At 54.7% G+C, this 12,573-nt stretch overlaps 1 protein-coding gene across 1 annotated transcript; it reads right to left on the bottom strand.

The window, feature by feature from the left end:
• Positions 1–5,874: 5,874 nt before the first annotated feature.
• LOC110740583 (collagen alpha-2(IX) chain-like) lies at positions 5,875–11,349 on the bottom strand. The gene is made up of 3 exons (XM_031656122.1): positions 11,316–11,349; positions 10,168–10,608; positions 5,875–8,044 (listed from the first exon to the last, which is right to left on the bottom strand). The coding sequence occupies exons 1-3, from the start codon at positions 11,347–11,349 to the stop codon at positions 7,887–7,889; spliced, it is 633 nt and encodes a 210-aa protein (XP_031511982.1). The 3' UTR covers positions 5,875–7,886.
• Positions 11,350–12,573: the final 1,224 nt, after the last annotated feature.

Raw genomic sequence — 12,573 nt, 5'->3', positions numbered from 1 at the left:
AGAATGGCATGAACCTGGGAGGTGGAGCTTACAGTAAGCCGAGACAGAGCCACTGCACTGCAGCCTGGGCGACAGAGCGAGACTCCGTCTCAAAAAAAAAAAAAAAAAAAATACAAAACAACAACAACAACAACATTAGGTAGGTGTGGTGGCGGGTGCCTGTAATCCCAGCTATTTGGGAGACTGAGGCAGGAGAATCACTGGACGTTGCAGTGAGCTAAGATCACACCACTGCACCCCAGCCTGGGGAACAGAGTGAGACTCCGTTTAAAAAAAGTTAAAATTAAAATTAAAAAATAGGCCGGGCGCGGTGGCTCAAGCCTGTAATCCCAGCACTTTGGGAGGCCGAGACGGGCGGATCACGAGGTCAGGAGATCGAGACCATCCTGGCTAACACGGTGAAACCCCGTCTCTATTAAGAAATACAAAAAACTAGCCGGGCGAGGTGGCGGGCGCCTGTAGTCCCAGCTACTCGGGAGGCTGAGGCCGGAGAATGGCGTGAACCCGGGAGGCGGAGCTTGCAGTGAGCTGAGATCCGGCCACTGCACTCCAGCCTGGGTGACAGAGCGAGACTCCGTCTCAAAAAAAAAAAAATAAAATAAAAAAATTAAAAAATAAAAAAATAAAATTAAAAAATAAAAAATAAATCCCCATTTCACAGATAAAGAAACTGAGGCTTGGAGAGGTCAAAGATACTTGGACTCCTTAATCCAACAGCACCTCTGACCTTAATCTCCCCTCGTGCCACATGCAGAGGTTGTTTGAATTCTAGTAATGGGAAGCTCACTCCTGCCAAGACCCCACCTTTGGGCATGCGTGAAAGAAAACTCTTCTCAGTGGAGACTGAAATTGGCCTCTTGAAACTCCCACTGTAGGGCTGAGCACTCTGTCCCCAAAACAGCCTTCAGAGCTTGTGCACAGCAGGACACCCCAATAAGCCACTATGCCTCCCCTGGGTAGCTCCTCTCTGAGCCTTAGTTCCCCCAGCTGTAAATCAGGGTTACAACAGCCCCTGCCACAAGGGATGGTTGTGAGGCTTTAGGGCATTAATAAACCTGGACTATTCTAGGAGCATCCCGAGTCCTCAGAGAAGCTGCAGCCAAGAGGAGAGGCTCAGAGGGCCTTCCAGGGACCCAACTTACCTTCCCCAAAGGAGGAAGTGGCCGTGATCAGGGCAGTCGAGGGGAGGGACGGAGTGGGGACCACGGCTCATGAGCCCATGGTGAGTGGGCATTTCACCTGCACTCTACTGCCTCTTCCCAGACCTGGCCCTCCCAGAGGATGTGGCTCAGTCTTGCTAAAGGACAGCAGGAAGTGGGGCCAGGCAGGGCTGGGTTCAAGTCCTTTGTCTGCCATTTACCAGCCACATATTTGGTGTAGCTGTTGGTTACCTCGCTGCTCTCAGCCTGGCGTCTGCAGCTTGGAGGAAGGCCCTGTCTCCCGGGGCTGTGGTGTTCAACAGTGTGTGAGGCCCAAAGCGGAGCGGCCCCTCAAGTGCAGAGCCAAGCACGCCCCAGGCCTGGGCCCCGCTGGGGACAGCCAGGTCACCCCATCACGGTCCTCCCTGCCTCTCTGCACTGAGGGAGGGACTAGAGAAACGTAGCTCAGGAGAAGGGCCCCACGTCTTGGCACATTCTGTTCCGCCTGCTCACCATGCTGTTCCTGGCAGACTTCTCTCTCCCCTGGGGCCTTCCAGGCTTACGTCTCTCCCTCTTTGTGAGGCAGGGCACTGCAGCGGGGAAGCATGTACGTGATCAGGAGTCCACTGATGGGGCAACTGAGGCCCAGAGAGAGGGAGCGATGTATGCTGGATCACGTGGCTGGAGGATGAGAGCTGAGATTCCACTCCAAGCCTCTGCTGCTCCTCCTGGCACTTAAGTCCTTCCCCCAATCCATCCCCACACACATGCCCAGCACAGACCCACCTCGGGGCCTTCGCCCACTCCATAATCCCAATCTGGGGTTACAGTGCCCTCTCTCTGCCCAGCTGGATCTTACTGAACTTTAAGTCCCCTACTCTTGCCATCCTTCCAGCCCTGTCCTTAGGCCCTGAACACATTGTCCCCCTGACCCGCCTCCTCATCCAATTCCTCTTCACCTTTCAGCTCACCTGGGGATGCCCCTCCTTGGGGGAGCTCCCTCTGTTCGGCTAGACCACCTCCTCTTCGGAGCCCACTCCCGGAGGCCGCCCCACTCCACCCGCTTTGTGATTTCTAGCTCAGTGTCTCTCTCCTTCCCCAGATGAGGGCTCTCAGGGGACTTGTTTACACATGTCGCCTCAGCACCCAACACAGAACCTGGTGCAGACCAGGTATTCGATACTGGCTGTCCCTGCACGGCACCCATCCAGCTATCCTTTCATTCAGCAAATGTTTATTGAGCAGCTGCCCTGTGTGGGGGACCTGGGATACAGCAGTGGGAAAACAGGCAGGGCCCTGCTCTGACTCAGGTGACATTCTAGTGACAAGTATGCACATGTTCTAGCCAAGGGCCAGTGGCATAGATGCTATAGAGAGCAAAGAGTGGGGGAAGGGCCAGCTACAGTGGCTCACACCTGTAATCCCGGCACTTTGGGAGGCTGAGGCAGGCGGATCACTTGAGGTCAGGAGTCACCTCAGGATCACCTGAGGTCATGGTGAAACCCTGTTTCTACTAAAAAATACAAAAATTAGCTGGGCATGGTGGCAGGTGCCTGTAATCCCAGCTTCTCAGGAGGCTGAGGCATGAGAATTACTTGAATCCGGGAGGCGGAGGCTGCAGTGAGCTGAGATCTCACCACTGCACTCCAGCCTGGGTAACAGAGTGAGATTCTGCAAAAAAAAAAAAAAAAAAAAAAAAAAAGAGAGACAGGGTATTGCTCTGTCACCTAGGCTGGAGAGCAGTGGCACCATCGTAGCTCACTTCAGCCTCTATCTCTGGGGCTCAAGCGATCCTCCTACCTCAGCCTCCAGAGTAGCTGGGTCTATAAGTGCACACCACCATGCCCAGCTGATTTTTATTTTTTGTAGAGAAGGGGTCTCGCCATGTTGCTCAGGCTGGTCTCAAACTTCTGGGCTCAAGTGATCCTCCCGCCTGCATCTCCCAAAATGCTGGGATTACAGGTATGAGCCGCGATGCCAGCCACACAGGTAACATTTGATCAGAGCACTGGAGGAAGCGAACGGGGGAGTGATGGAAATATCAGAGGAAAGAGTATACTGGGGAGAGGGAGCAGCACATGCAAAGGCCCTGGGGCAGGACTGCACACGGCATGTTGCAGGAATAGCAAGATCCATGAGGGAGTTGGGGGGCAGGAGCCAAGGTCTGACAGGGAACAAGCTGGGGCCACTGACAGCACCCTCCCTGACCCTGAATGCCTGAGAGTCATTGCAGAGCTCTGGGCAGCGGTGAGCAAGAGCTGACTGAAGTTCTAACAGGACCACTCTGCTACTATGTGAAGAATGAATTCCAGAGGTTAGAGGAGGCAGGGAGACCCACGAGGAGGCTGCTGTGCCATCCAGACAGGCAGTGCCGGTGGTGCAGTGGAGATGGAAGGAAGGGTGGATTGCTGAGATAGAGACAGAGGAGGAGTTAAGGGTCAGGAATAATCCCAAGGTTTTTGGCCTGAGCAAGTGAAGGGCAAATGGAGGTGAGAGATTTGTGACTGGCTGAGGCGGAGCTGCCCACTGGCCATCCACATGAAGAAGTGGCACAAGCTGTTGGCTGGACAGGTCTAGGTTTTGGGAGAGAAATCCAGGCTGGTGTGGGCACCTGCTGTGTGAGTCCCCATGTCCTGCACACAGTAGGTCCTCAGTAAATGTCTGCTCATTGGGCCTGCAGGGGACACATTACAGGCCACAGCCCAGCTCCCAGCCTCCGGGAGAGGCATACAAGGGGCCTGGGCCAATCATAGAGAGCCACACCCTGAGGGGCACGTGGGGCACCACCAGCATTTCTTGGGTGGCACTGTGGAGGGGGAGCTGGGAAGACCTCTTGGGCGAGGTGGTGGAAATCTTGGCAGATGGAGATGGGTGTTTTGGGAAGGCGAGAAAGTGGAGGAAGAAGGCCCAGCGGAGCCGAGGTTAAGTGGACGGTGCAGGAGCCCAACCCTGGTTTCAATCTGGGCTCTGGGACTGTGAGCAAGACACTTAACCTCTGAGGTCTCCATTGCTGACAGGAATGCTAACTATCCCCCTTCATGGGTTTGTGTGGGGATCAAATGAATTAATCCACGGAAACTGCGCCGAGCAACACGATGGCAGGCGCCCCATAAACGTCAACTGCCTGTTAACGTTGCATCCAAAGCTGCCTGGGAGGATGGACAGATCACCGGCAGAGGGGAGCAGCACATGAGGCCTCAGGGACAGGAGCCGGGGGCCCAGAAAATGAGAGGACTTTATTCCCTTTGGGCGACTGGAGTCATGGAAAGTTCTGCAGAGAGAGGAGTAGATGTTCCTGTCAGTCCTTGATTAGCCTCTGCCTGTGCTCGGCTTGGTACACCCCCTCCCATCCTAGGCCAGGGGGTCCTAGCCAGCAACCTGCCTCCCGGGCCCAGGACACACTCATGAAGCTAATGCTTGGTGAGTCCAGGTCTTCTGAGGCCACTCATCCTCACAGCAGTCTCACGTATGAGGCCGGTCCTATTATTATTATTGTTTGACAAGTGAGGACACCAAGGCACAGTGAATGTCACACAGATCAATGTTGTCTTGCAGATAGCAGGTGACAGAGCCAGGAGTCAAGCCCAGGCTGGGGATTCAACTCCAGAGTCCACACTGGCCTCTCCCAGCTATGAGAATGGCCTCGGAGCCCTTTGAGATGCCCTCAGAGCCGGGCATGGTGTGACACATCCAGCACTACTGTTCTCCCAACAGGCAGGGTGGGGGCCATTGTGCCCACTTCCAGGGAAAGAAGATGAAAGGTGGTGTGACTTGCCCAGGGCCCCGAAGCTTGCCTCTGGAACAGCTGGGACCTCAGCCCAGGTCTGGGACATCCCTGTGCTGGGTGCGTGGCAGGCACGACACGTGAAATCTTGCACCCGAGCCTATTTCAGAGGTGAATAATGAGGTCCCCTCAGCCTGGAGTTATTTCTGAGGTCCTCGCTGTCTTTTGAGGAGGAAGAAAATGTATTCCCCCTCCCAGGCCCCTAAGCTTCATGTCCCAGGTCCCCTTACTTCTTCTTCTTCTTCTTTTTTTTTCTGAGATGGAGTCTCCCTCTGTCACCCAGGCTGGAGTGCAGTGACATGATCTCAGCTCACTGGAACCTCCGCCTCCCGTGTTCAAGCAATTCTCCTATCCCAGCCTTCCAAGTAGCTGGGGTTACAGGCGTGCACCACCACTCCTGGCTAATTTTTTGTATTTTTAGTAGAGATGGGGTTTTGCCGTGTCGGCCAGGCTGGTCTTGGACTCCTGACCTCAAGTGATCTGCCCTCCTTGGCCTCCCAAATTGCTGGGATTATAGGCATGAGCCACCGCGCCTGGCCCCCAGGTCCCTTTACTTCTGTTCCTCTCTTGACTCTCTCCTTTCAAAGAGGTTTCTCATCCCAAGAAGTGCCTGGCCCACCAGTCCTGGTCCCGCCCTGCTGACAGCCGGTCATCCCCTGAGCCCAGCTAGGAGACTGAAAACCTTTACTGCATTCTCTTAAGGGCTTCACAGCCAGGAAAACCAGCCAAGGGGAATATAGTGTCTGCAGACCGGTGAGGTCCAGGGTCGCTTCATAAAAATGGATTCCTGGAAAAACATAAACCAGCAATTTACCCTGTGAATTTTATTGGCCTAAAAAAATAAAAAAGCTATCTCATTTGAATAATGAAGAGAGATAAACCATTCCTAGCTCCTCTTTTATTAGTGAATAAGGACACAAACACTCAACAGAAACGGAATGCTCACACAAAGCTTCAGGTCTGATTTATTAGCCACTTTAGTTTCATAAAACTCAGCATTTCTATTAAAATAAAATGATGTCCAAAAGGTTTGCTTGTTTTTAAGAAAATTGCATTTAATACAGGGCAAGACTTTGTTATGGTTTTTTTTTTTTTTTTTTAAACAAAGCTCAAATTCTCCTGACTTCACGCCTGTTACTACAGCTGGAGGGAAACCGGTTTCAGAATCTATCTGATATGTCGGATTTCTTTGTGGCATCCACTTCATCGCTCAGCAGCCAGCCATGATGTCATAAGCCCATCAGATTTCCGGTAGGGGGAAAACGCTGGGGAATTGGAAAGAATGGATGTTTCTTACCCATCAGGAAGGCAGGGGAAGAGGCTGGGAGTGTTTGGGAGGAGAAGCCGCGTGGCTGGCGGGGGACAGGAGCAGGCTCAATGTTTGTGATATTAAATGTCAGGCAGAAACCTGAAAACCCCAGCTACCCAGATGTTTTCTCAATATCCAGATGTCTGGCACTGAGCAGACCGTGCTCCCACCTCCCAGGAGGTGCTCAGCGTTTTGGGCTTTGACCTCAGGTCTCCGGTGAGCGCACAGTGCCAGGAGCTGTACATCCTCGCGGCTGCCCACCCTTGGGTTTGGGATTTTTTTCTAAATCTTTACACATGGATGACAGGAGTAACTAGGTCCAGATTTTAAAAGCTGTTGAAGCAGTGATTTGAGAAGTTCAGTCTCTGGAACGCTATGTAAGCCAAAAAGGAGGAAAAAAAGAAAAAAAAAAAAACCCTCAGCCAACACACACACAAACATATGTGACTCTTAAGCCATAGGACTTAAAAACCCAAAACAAAACCACCAAGTCTGAGAATCAGGGCTGGAGACCGACACTGAGAAGCGCTGAGCTCTCCCCCAAGAGAATGCTTCCCCCCAAATCAGAAAAACACCACACAGCTTTGTTCTTCCTGACAAAGCCCCTTGCTTCCAGGGAGCCGACAGTTGCCAACAAAAGCACAGGGTAGAACTCATTTACACGCAGACTGGGCTTCAAGGAGCCATCAAGTGCAGAAATGGAAATGGCTTTGCCTGGGAGCCCTGCCTCCCTGCGACTGGCAATGGGGACCCCTGGAGCCTGGGGGAGCCCCGCAGGTCACAGATGGAGCAGGGTCCTGGCCTCCTGGTGGCCTGGCTAAGCATCTGCCCCACGGAGGCCACCACCTAGGCTTGTGACATCACAGCTAATTGCCCCTGAAAATGAGCCAGGAACTGCAGGCCCCTCAGGGCTGCAAGCCTGAGACTTCACAGGGAGCTGCGAGGAGAGGCAGCTGGGGAGGGGCCATCGCCAATTAAAACCCAGAGCTCAGATAACAAGAAGTGGTTGAGGCGGGGGACAGTATCGTCTCTGGTGGGGAGAGGGCAGGAGGAGGTGGGGGTGTGGAAGGGGCTGGGGGGCGGTATTTGTGCCTTCATCTCCTACCACAATCCCCACCCCCAGCCTTTACAGATGAGGACATTGAGGCCAGGGGTGGCTGAGTGGCCTGCCCAGGGTCACCAGGCTAATTAGGAGGACAGCCAGTACAGGGAAAAGAAAACACAGGTCTGGCACTGCACAGGTCTTCCTGAATTTATCTAATTTAATCCTCGCAGCACTCTGTGAGGGAGGGATTATCCTTAACCTCAGTTTTCAAAGAAGCCAGTGGAGGTGCAGAGAGCTTAAGTAATTTGCCCAAGGCCACACAGCTCATCATTAGCAGAACTCGGCCTGACCTTCTGTTCACCTGATTCTGAATCCTGTACTCTTTCTGCTGGGTTGGGGGAGGCAGTTGAGGTTTAACTGTGAATTGTGAATCTGATCTAAATACATATTTAAAATGCAGATCCCCACAGAACAAAAGGGAGTCAATCATTGTAAATTAATTTTTTACAGCCATTCCAGGCAGCAGGCTTGCTGGCCAGGTGGGTGGGTGGGGAGGCTGCTCTTATTCTGTCCTCGCCAGAGCCTGAATAAAGCAAGTTGACTGTCTCTCTAGCTGTGCGTGGCGGCCACTCGAAGCTCCTGAAGTGGGGCAGTGGGGGGTGTGCGAGACTGAAGAAAAGCTTTGTTAGGCATCTGCAAGGGCTTCATCTGCCCCAGGAAAGGTGCCAGGCACACGGGTCCGATGGAGCCAGGGGAGGGAGGATTCACTGTGTATAGAAACCATGCAAAAGAAAAAAAAAAAAAAAGAATCAGTCCCCCTGAGCCAGGTTCCTAATTTCCAAGTGAGTTTCAATGAGCTGTGGGTCAACTGAGCAGCAATTGCTGGCTCGGAGACCTGACTCTGGGTCAGAGCGGTGCTGCCCAGGGCCCTGCCCACCAGGATGGGGGAGGCCGGGCAGTCACTGTGGTCCTATATCCCAGCTACTCTGGGGGCCCCGTCGGCCACCACCTTCTCCCAGAGCAGCACTTGAAGGAGACAAGTCTCCAAGAGATGGGACAGAAGAAAGAGGAGACAGGCCAGTCTGAGCTCAGGGAACAGGACTAGAGCCTGCCCTGGGCCTCCCCTGGCAGGTCCACTCTCCTTGCAGCTGGCCAGCCTTGGCACTGCAGTGGCCAGGCTGTGCCAGGCCTCTCCCTTCACAAGGCCTGCTGGTTTCTTTTACTTTGTTTCTGTGAACGGCAAATGGGGTGTGGAGCCCAGGACTTGGGCCAGGGAAGAGGAAAGAAAAGTTTCTGCCATCTGGATGCCTGACCTGGCTGAGCCGCTCCTGTTTTTCTGGGGAAATCCTACCCATCTTTTATTCGCTCTGCCTACCATCCACCCAGAAGAGATTTGGGTCCTGCCTTCATGGCACTTACAATCAATAGAGGGAGCTAAACATTGACCAATCAATGGCATAAAAGTGTCCATGGAGGGGGTGGTCCCATGCTATGAGAGTCCATCATGGTGGAATCATCAAGTCAGGGAGGTCAGGGAAGGCTTCCAGGAGGAGGTGACATTGGTGCTGGGGCCCAAAGGATGAGGAGTATTAATTGTTCTGACTCACTGTCATCCTTGCAGAGTCCCTCTCTGATATCCTCCTAAGGTCACCTCCCCTCCCCATACCCTGGTCCCCTTCTTGACTTTCTGTTGTTCATCTATGTCCCTGCCTTTGTCTGGAAGCCCTATGAGGGCAGAGGCCAGGCCTGTCTTAGTCACTGCTGAATTGCGCGTGGCCGGCACTTAGGTGTGCCAGACCACCTGTGGTGGTCTACACTGCCTATTTGTGACTATATGTTGATCAAAAGAATAAACGACATGTGCAAAAGGCCCCGTAGTGGGAGAAATCCCAGGACAGGAGGATGTGGGAGTAGGAACGGGGGCAAAGGGACAGAAGGTGATGGGAGATGAAGCTGAGCCTCCCCAAGAACCTCCCTAGAAATGCGGGTCTCTCCTCCAGCCAAGGGAAAACCTTCTGCCCTTGTCCTGTGGCAGATTCTGTGGTAGGCTGTCTTCTTTCCCCTAGAGGAGAGAGTGTGGCATAAATACTCTGCCCCACCCGAAGCGCTCTAGGCACAGCACCCCTGGGCACAAAGCAGGTGGGCACTAGCACCCTCTGCCCAGTACTCTCTGCCACCAGCTTCCCTCCTGCGTTCATTCTCTCACCCAGTGCTGCGGGGTCACCTGGAGCCACAGAGAGGCAGTGGGATTCGCCCCCAGCAGATCCAAGGGTCTCAATCCAGGGCTTCCCTGAATCCCAGCCCCAGGTCTCACCTGCACTACCCCCATGGCTAGCACCCTTTCTCCTCACTGAGGCGGAGGTGGAAGGAGAAGAGGAGCCAGGACAAATGGGGTTGGAGTCCCCTGGTCTTATTACCAGCGTGGGACGGGTGCCAAATTGGCCTCTCCGCCCCTCAGCTTCCTCACAAGTGAGGTGGAGACTCCTCAGGCTTCCCCGGGGGAGTGAGCGCTTGGTAATCCCGTCTAGAAGACTCAGAATAAGCCCCCTCTGGTCTCGCTCTGTCGCCCCAAATCCCTCTCCCGCCTCAGCTGCAGCTTCTGCAGCTCCCGAGGAAGGGGGCACCCGAATTCCAGCCGCTGAGGCTGGAGTTTGGAGTTCGCCCAAGGAGCTTCTGCCCTGGGGGGGGGGCGACTGAGACCCCACAGGTGGGTCCCGTCCCCGCCCCAGATGTGAGCCTCGCCCCTCGGAGGCGCGGCTCCGCCTACGCCCAGACCCGTCCTCCCAGCCAGCCCGCTCAGCGCGCTCTGGCAAACTTTCCGCGTCCAGAACCCGCCCGCGTCTACACCTGCTCGCGGTTCAACCGCAAGCGCACGTCTACACGGTCTCACCTGCCCCTGGGTTGCTGGAGGGTGCCTCGGTCACGGGTCCGCGTCTCCACAGGCTCAGCAGCTGCGAGTCCCCGGGACTGCCGACCTCAGCCTTGGGGATCCGTCTTGACCACCCCCGGATTCGGAGGCGCCCCCGCCGGACCACTTGTGCTGGTCTACACCTCCTCGGCAACCCCGGGTCACCGGAGATGCTTCGGCTCGAGGGCCCCACCTGCACCACCCATGGCTCTCGAGACCCTTCAGAGCGCGGACCCGGCCGAGATCCCGCGGAGCCGCTGCGCGTGGCCGGTGCCCGCGGTCGCCCCCGGGTCCCGTCCGCGGCGAAACTGCCGGGGCTGCTTACCTGGCCCGCGCCCTCACGCTCCGGTCCGGGCTGCGCCGCCGCCACTCTCACACATTTTGCGATATCGTCGATGGCGAAAGAAAATGTTGTAAATCCTCCTGCGGCCACGTGGCTGTCCCCCCACCCCCTTCTCCCTTTCTCTGGCCCTCAGGACAAAACGGCCCCGCGGCCGGCCGCTGGCCACCGGGCTCTAGGCGGGCGACGCTGGCCGCGGCGGGGCGTGGTCTGGGGCGTGGAGGGCGGGGCGTGGTCGGGGCAGGGGCGGGGCGCGCCGGTTCCGGCCGCCCTCCCCCGGGAAATCGGGCCTGAGACTAGGGCTCCTGTTCCAGCTCTTGATTGGTCGGTCGGCCAGCAATACTGACGTCTGATTGGCTGAGACAAAGAAGAGGCTAAGGCCGTGGGGATGGGGGTTTGTGGATTTCATTCTTTGCCTTTTCGCTCTGGCGGCGACCGCTGCTCTTTCGGACCTTTCTGAACTCTGCGGCCTTTTCCTCTCTGCTTCCGTGCTCCCTATCATAACGCTACCTGCATTTCCTTGTCCTGCTCTACCAAACAGTACCTGGAGATAGGGACATGGGGTTCGTGCTGCTCACCACTGTCTCCCCAGGGCCTGGCATACAGTACGCGCTCAAAACGCGTTAGTTGAATGAATTAGTGGAAAACATGCATACAGGTGTTTAGAGCTATCTTTAATGTTGGCAACATCCCTACGAGATGATATTACTATTCTCTCCCATCCCTACGAGATGATATTACTATTCTCTCCCAAGGATGAGGAAACCGAGGCGCAGAGAAATTCGGTCACCTGGGAATGAATGGCTGAACTGATGCTGGGACATGCTTACATCGCTGGATCTCAGATCCTCTACACAGCGATGCCCTGTGCAGTGTCAGAGCTCAGTTTCCCGTTTATCAAGAGTGTTGTGTTAGAGCACAAGATAGGTTAGAAGATGGATTGTTACTGCCAGGCCCTGTGGCTCACGCCTATAATCCCAGCACTTGGGGAGGCCAGGGTGGGAGGAGCGCTTGCGCCCAGGGGTTCGAGACCAGCCTGGGCAACGTGGCGAAACCCCGTCTCTACAAAAAAAAAATTGAAAAGTTTTCTGGGCATGGTGGTGTGCACCTGTAGTCCCAGCTACTTGGCAGGCTGAGGTGGGAGGATCACTTGAACTCAGGAGTTGGAGGCTGCAGTGTTATGATTGTACCACTTGCACTCCAGCCTGGGTGACAGAAAAAAAAAAAAATCTCTACTAAAAATACAAAAATTAGCCGGGCATGTTGGTGGGCGCCTGTAGTCCCAGCTACTCGGGAGGCTGAGGCAGGAGAATGGCGTGAACCTGGGAGGCGGAGCTTGCAGTGAGCCGAGATGGCGCCACTGAACTCCAGCCTGGGCGAGAGAGGGAGACTCCATCTCAAAAAAAAAAAAAAAAAAGTGTTATTTCAGCAGGGCACGGTGGCTCATGCCTGTAATCCCAGCACTTTGGGAAGCTGAAGTGGGTGGATAACCTGAGGTCAGGAGTTCGAGACCAGCCTGGCCAACATGGTGAAACCCCATCTCTACTAAAAAATACAAAAATTGACTGAGCATGCTGGTGGGCGCCTGTAATCTCAGCTACTCAAGAGGCTGGGGCAGGAGAATCATTTGAACCCAGGAGGCAGAGGTTGTAGTGACCTGAGATCATGCCACTGGCACTCCAGCCTGGGCGACAAGAGCGAAACTCTGTCTCAAAAAAAAAAAAGTGTCATTTCAATGAACATGCTTGAGCATGCTATACCCAGCACTGTGCTTGGCAGTATGAATGACACAGCCTCTGCTTCCATGTTAAATTCCTGGTAACCTGCCGGGCTCTTTCCCTTCCTGGGAACCCACCCCCTGTCCCCCACTGCACCCCTATCACAGGGGAAGTTGGAAGCACTCTGCTCAACCCAGGCTGCATTGCCCACTCTTGATAGTTTGGGGCATTTGGGGTGGATTTTCCCGTGGAAGGATCTTGAAGCAGACTGACTTGCCGGCTGCTGTTCTCTGACGGGAAGGGGGTCCTTGAGATGGCCCCCCAATAAGG

This window comes from Papio anubis, chromosome 16 (genome assembly GCF_008728515.1).
Source record: "Papio anubis isolate 15944 chromosome 16, Panubis1.0, whole genome shotgun sequence".
Classification (NCBI taxonomy): Eukaryota; Metazoa; Chordata; class Mammalia; order Primates; family Cercopithecidae; genus Papio; species Papio anubis.
Note: the sequence above shows the minus strand (reverse complement) of the source record. Positions and strands in the feature narration are given on the sequence as shown.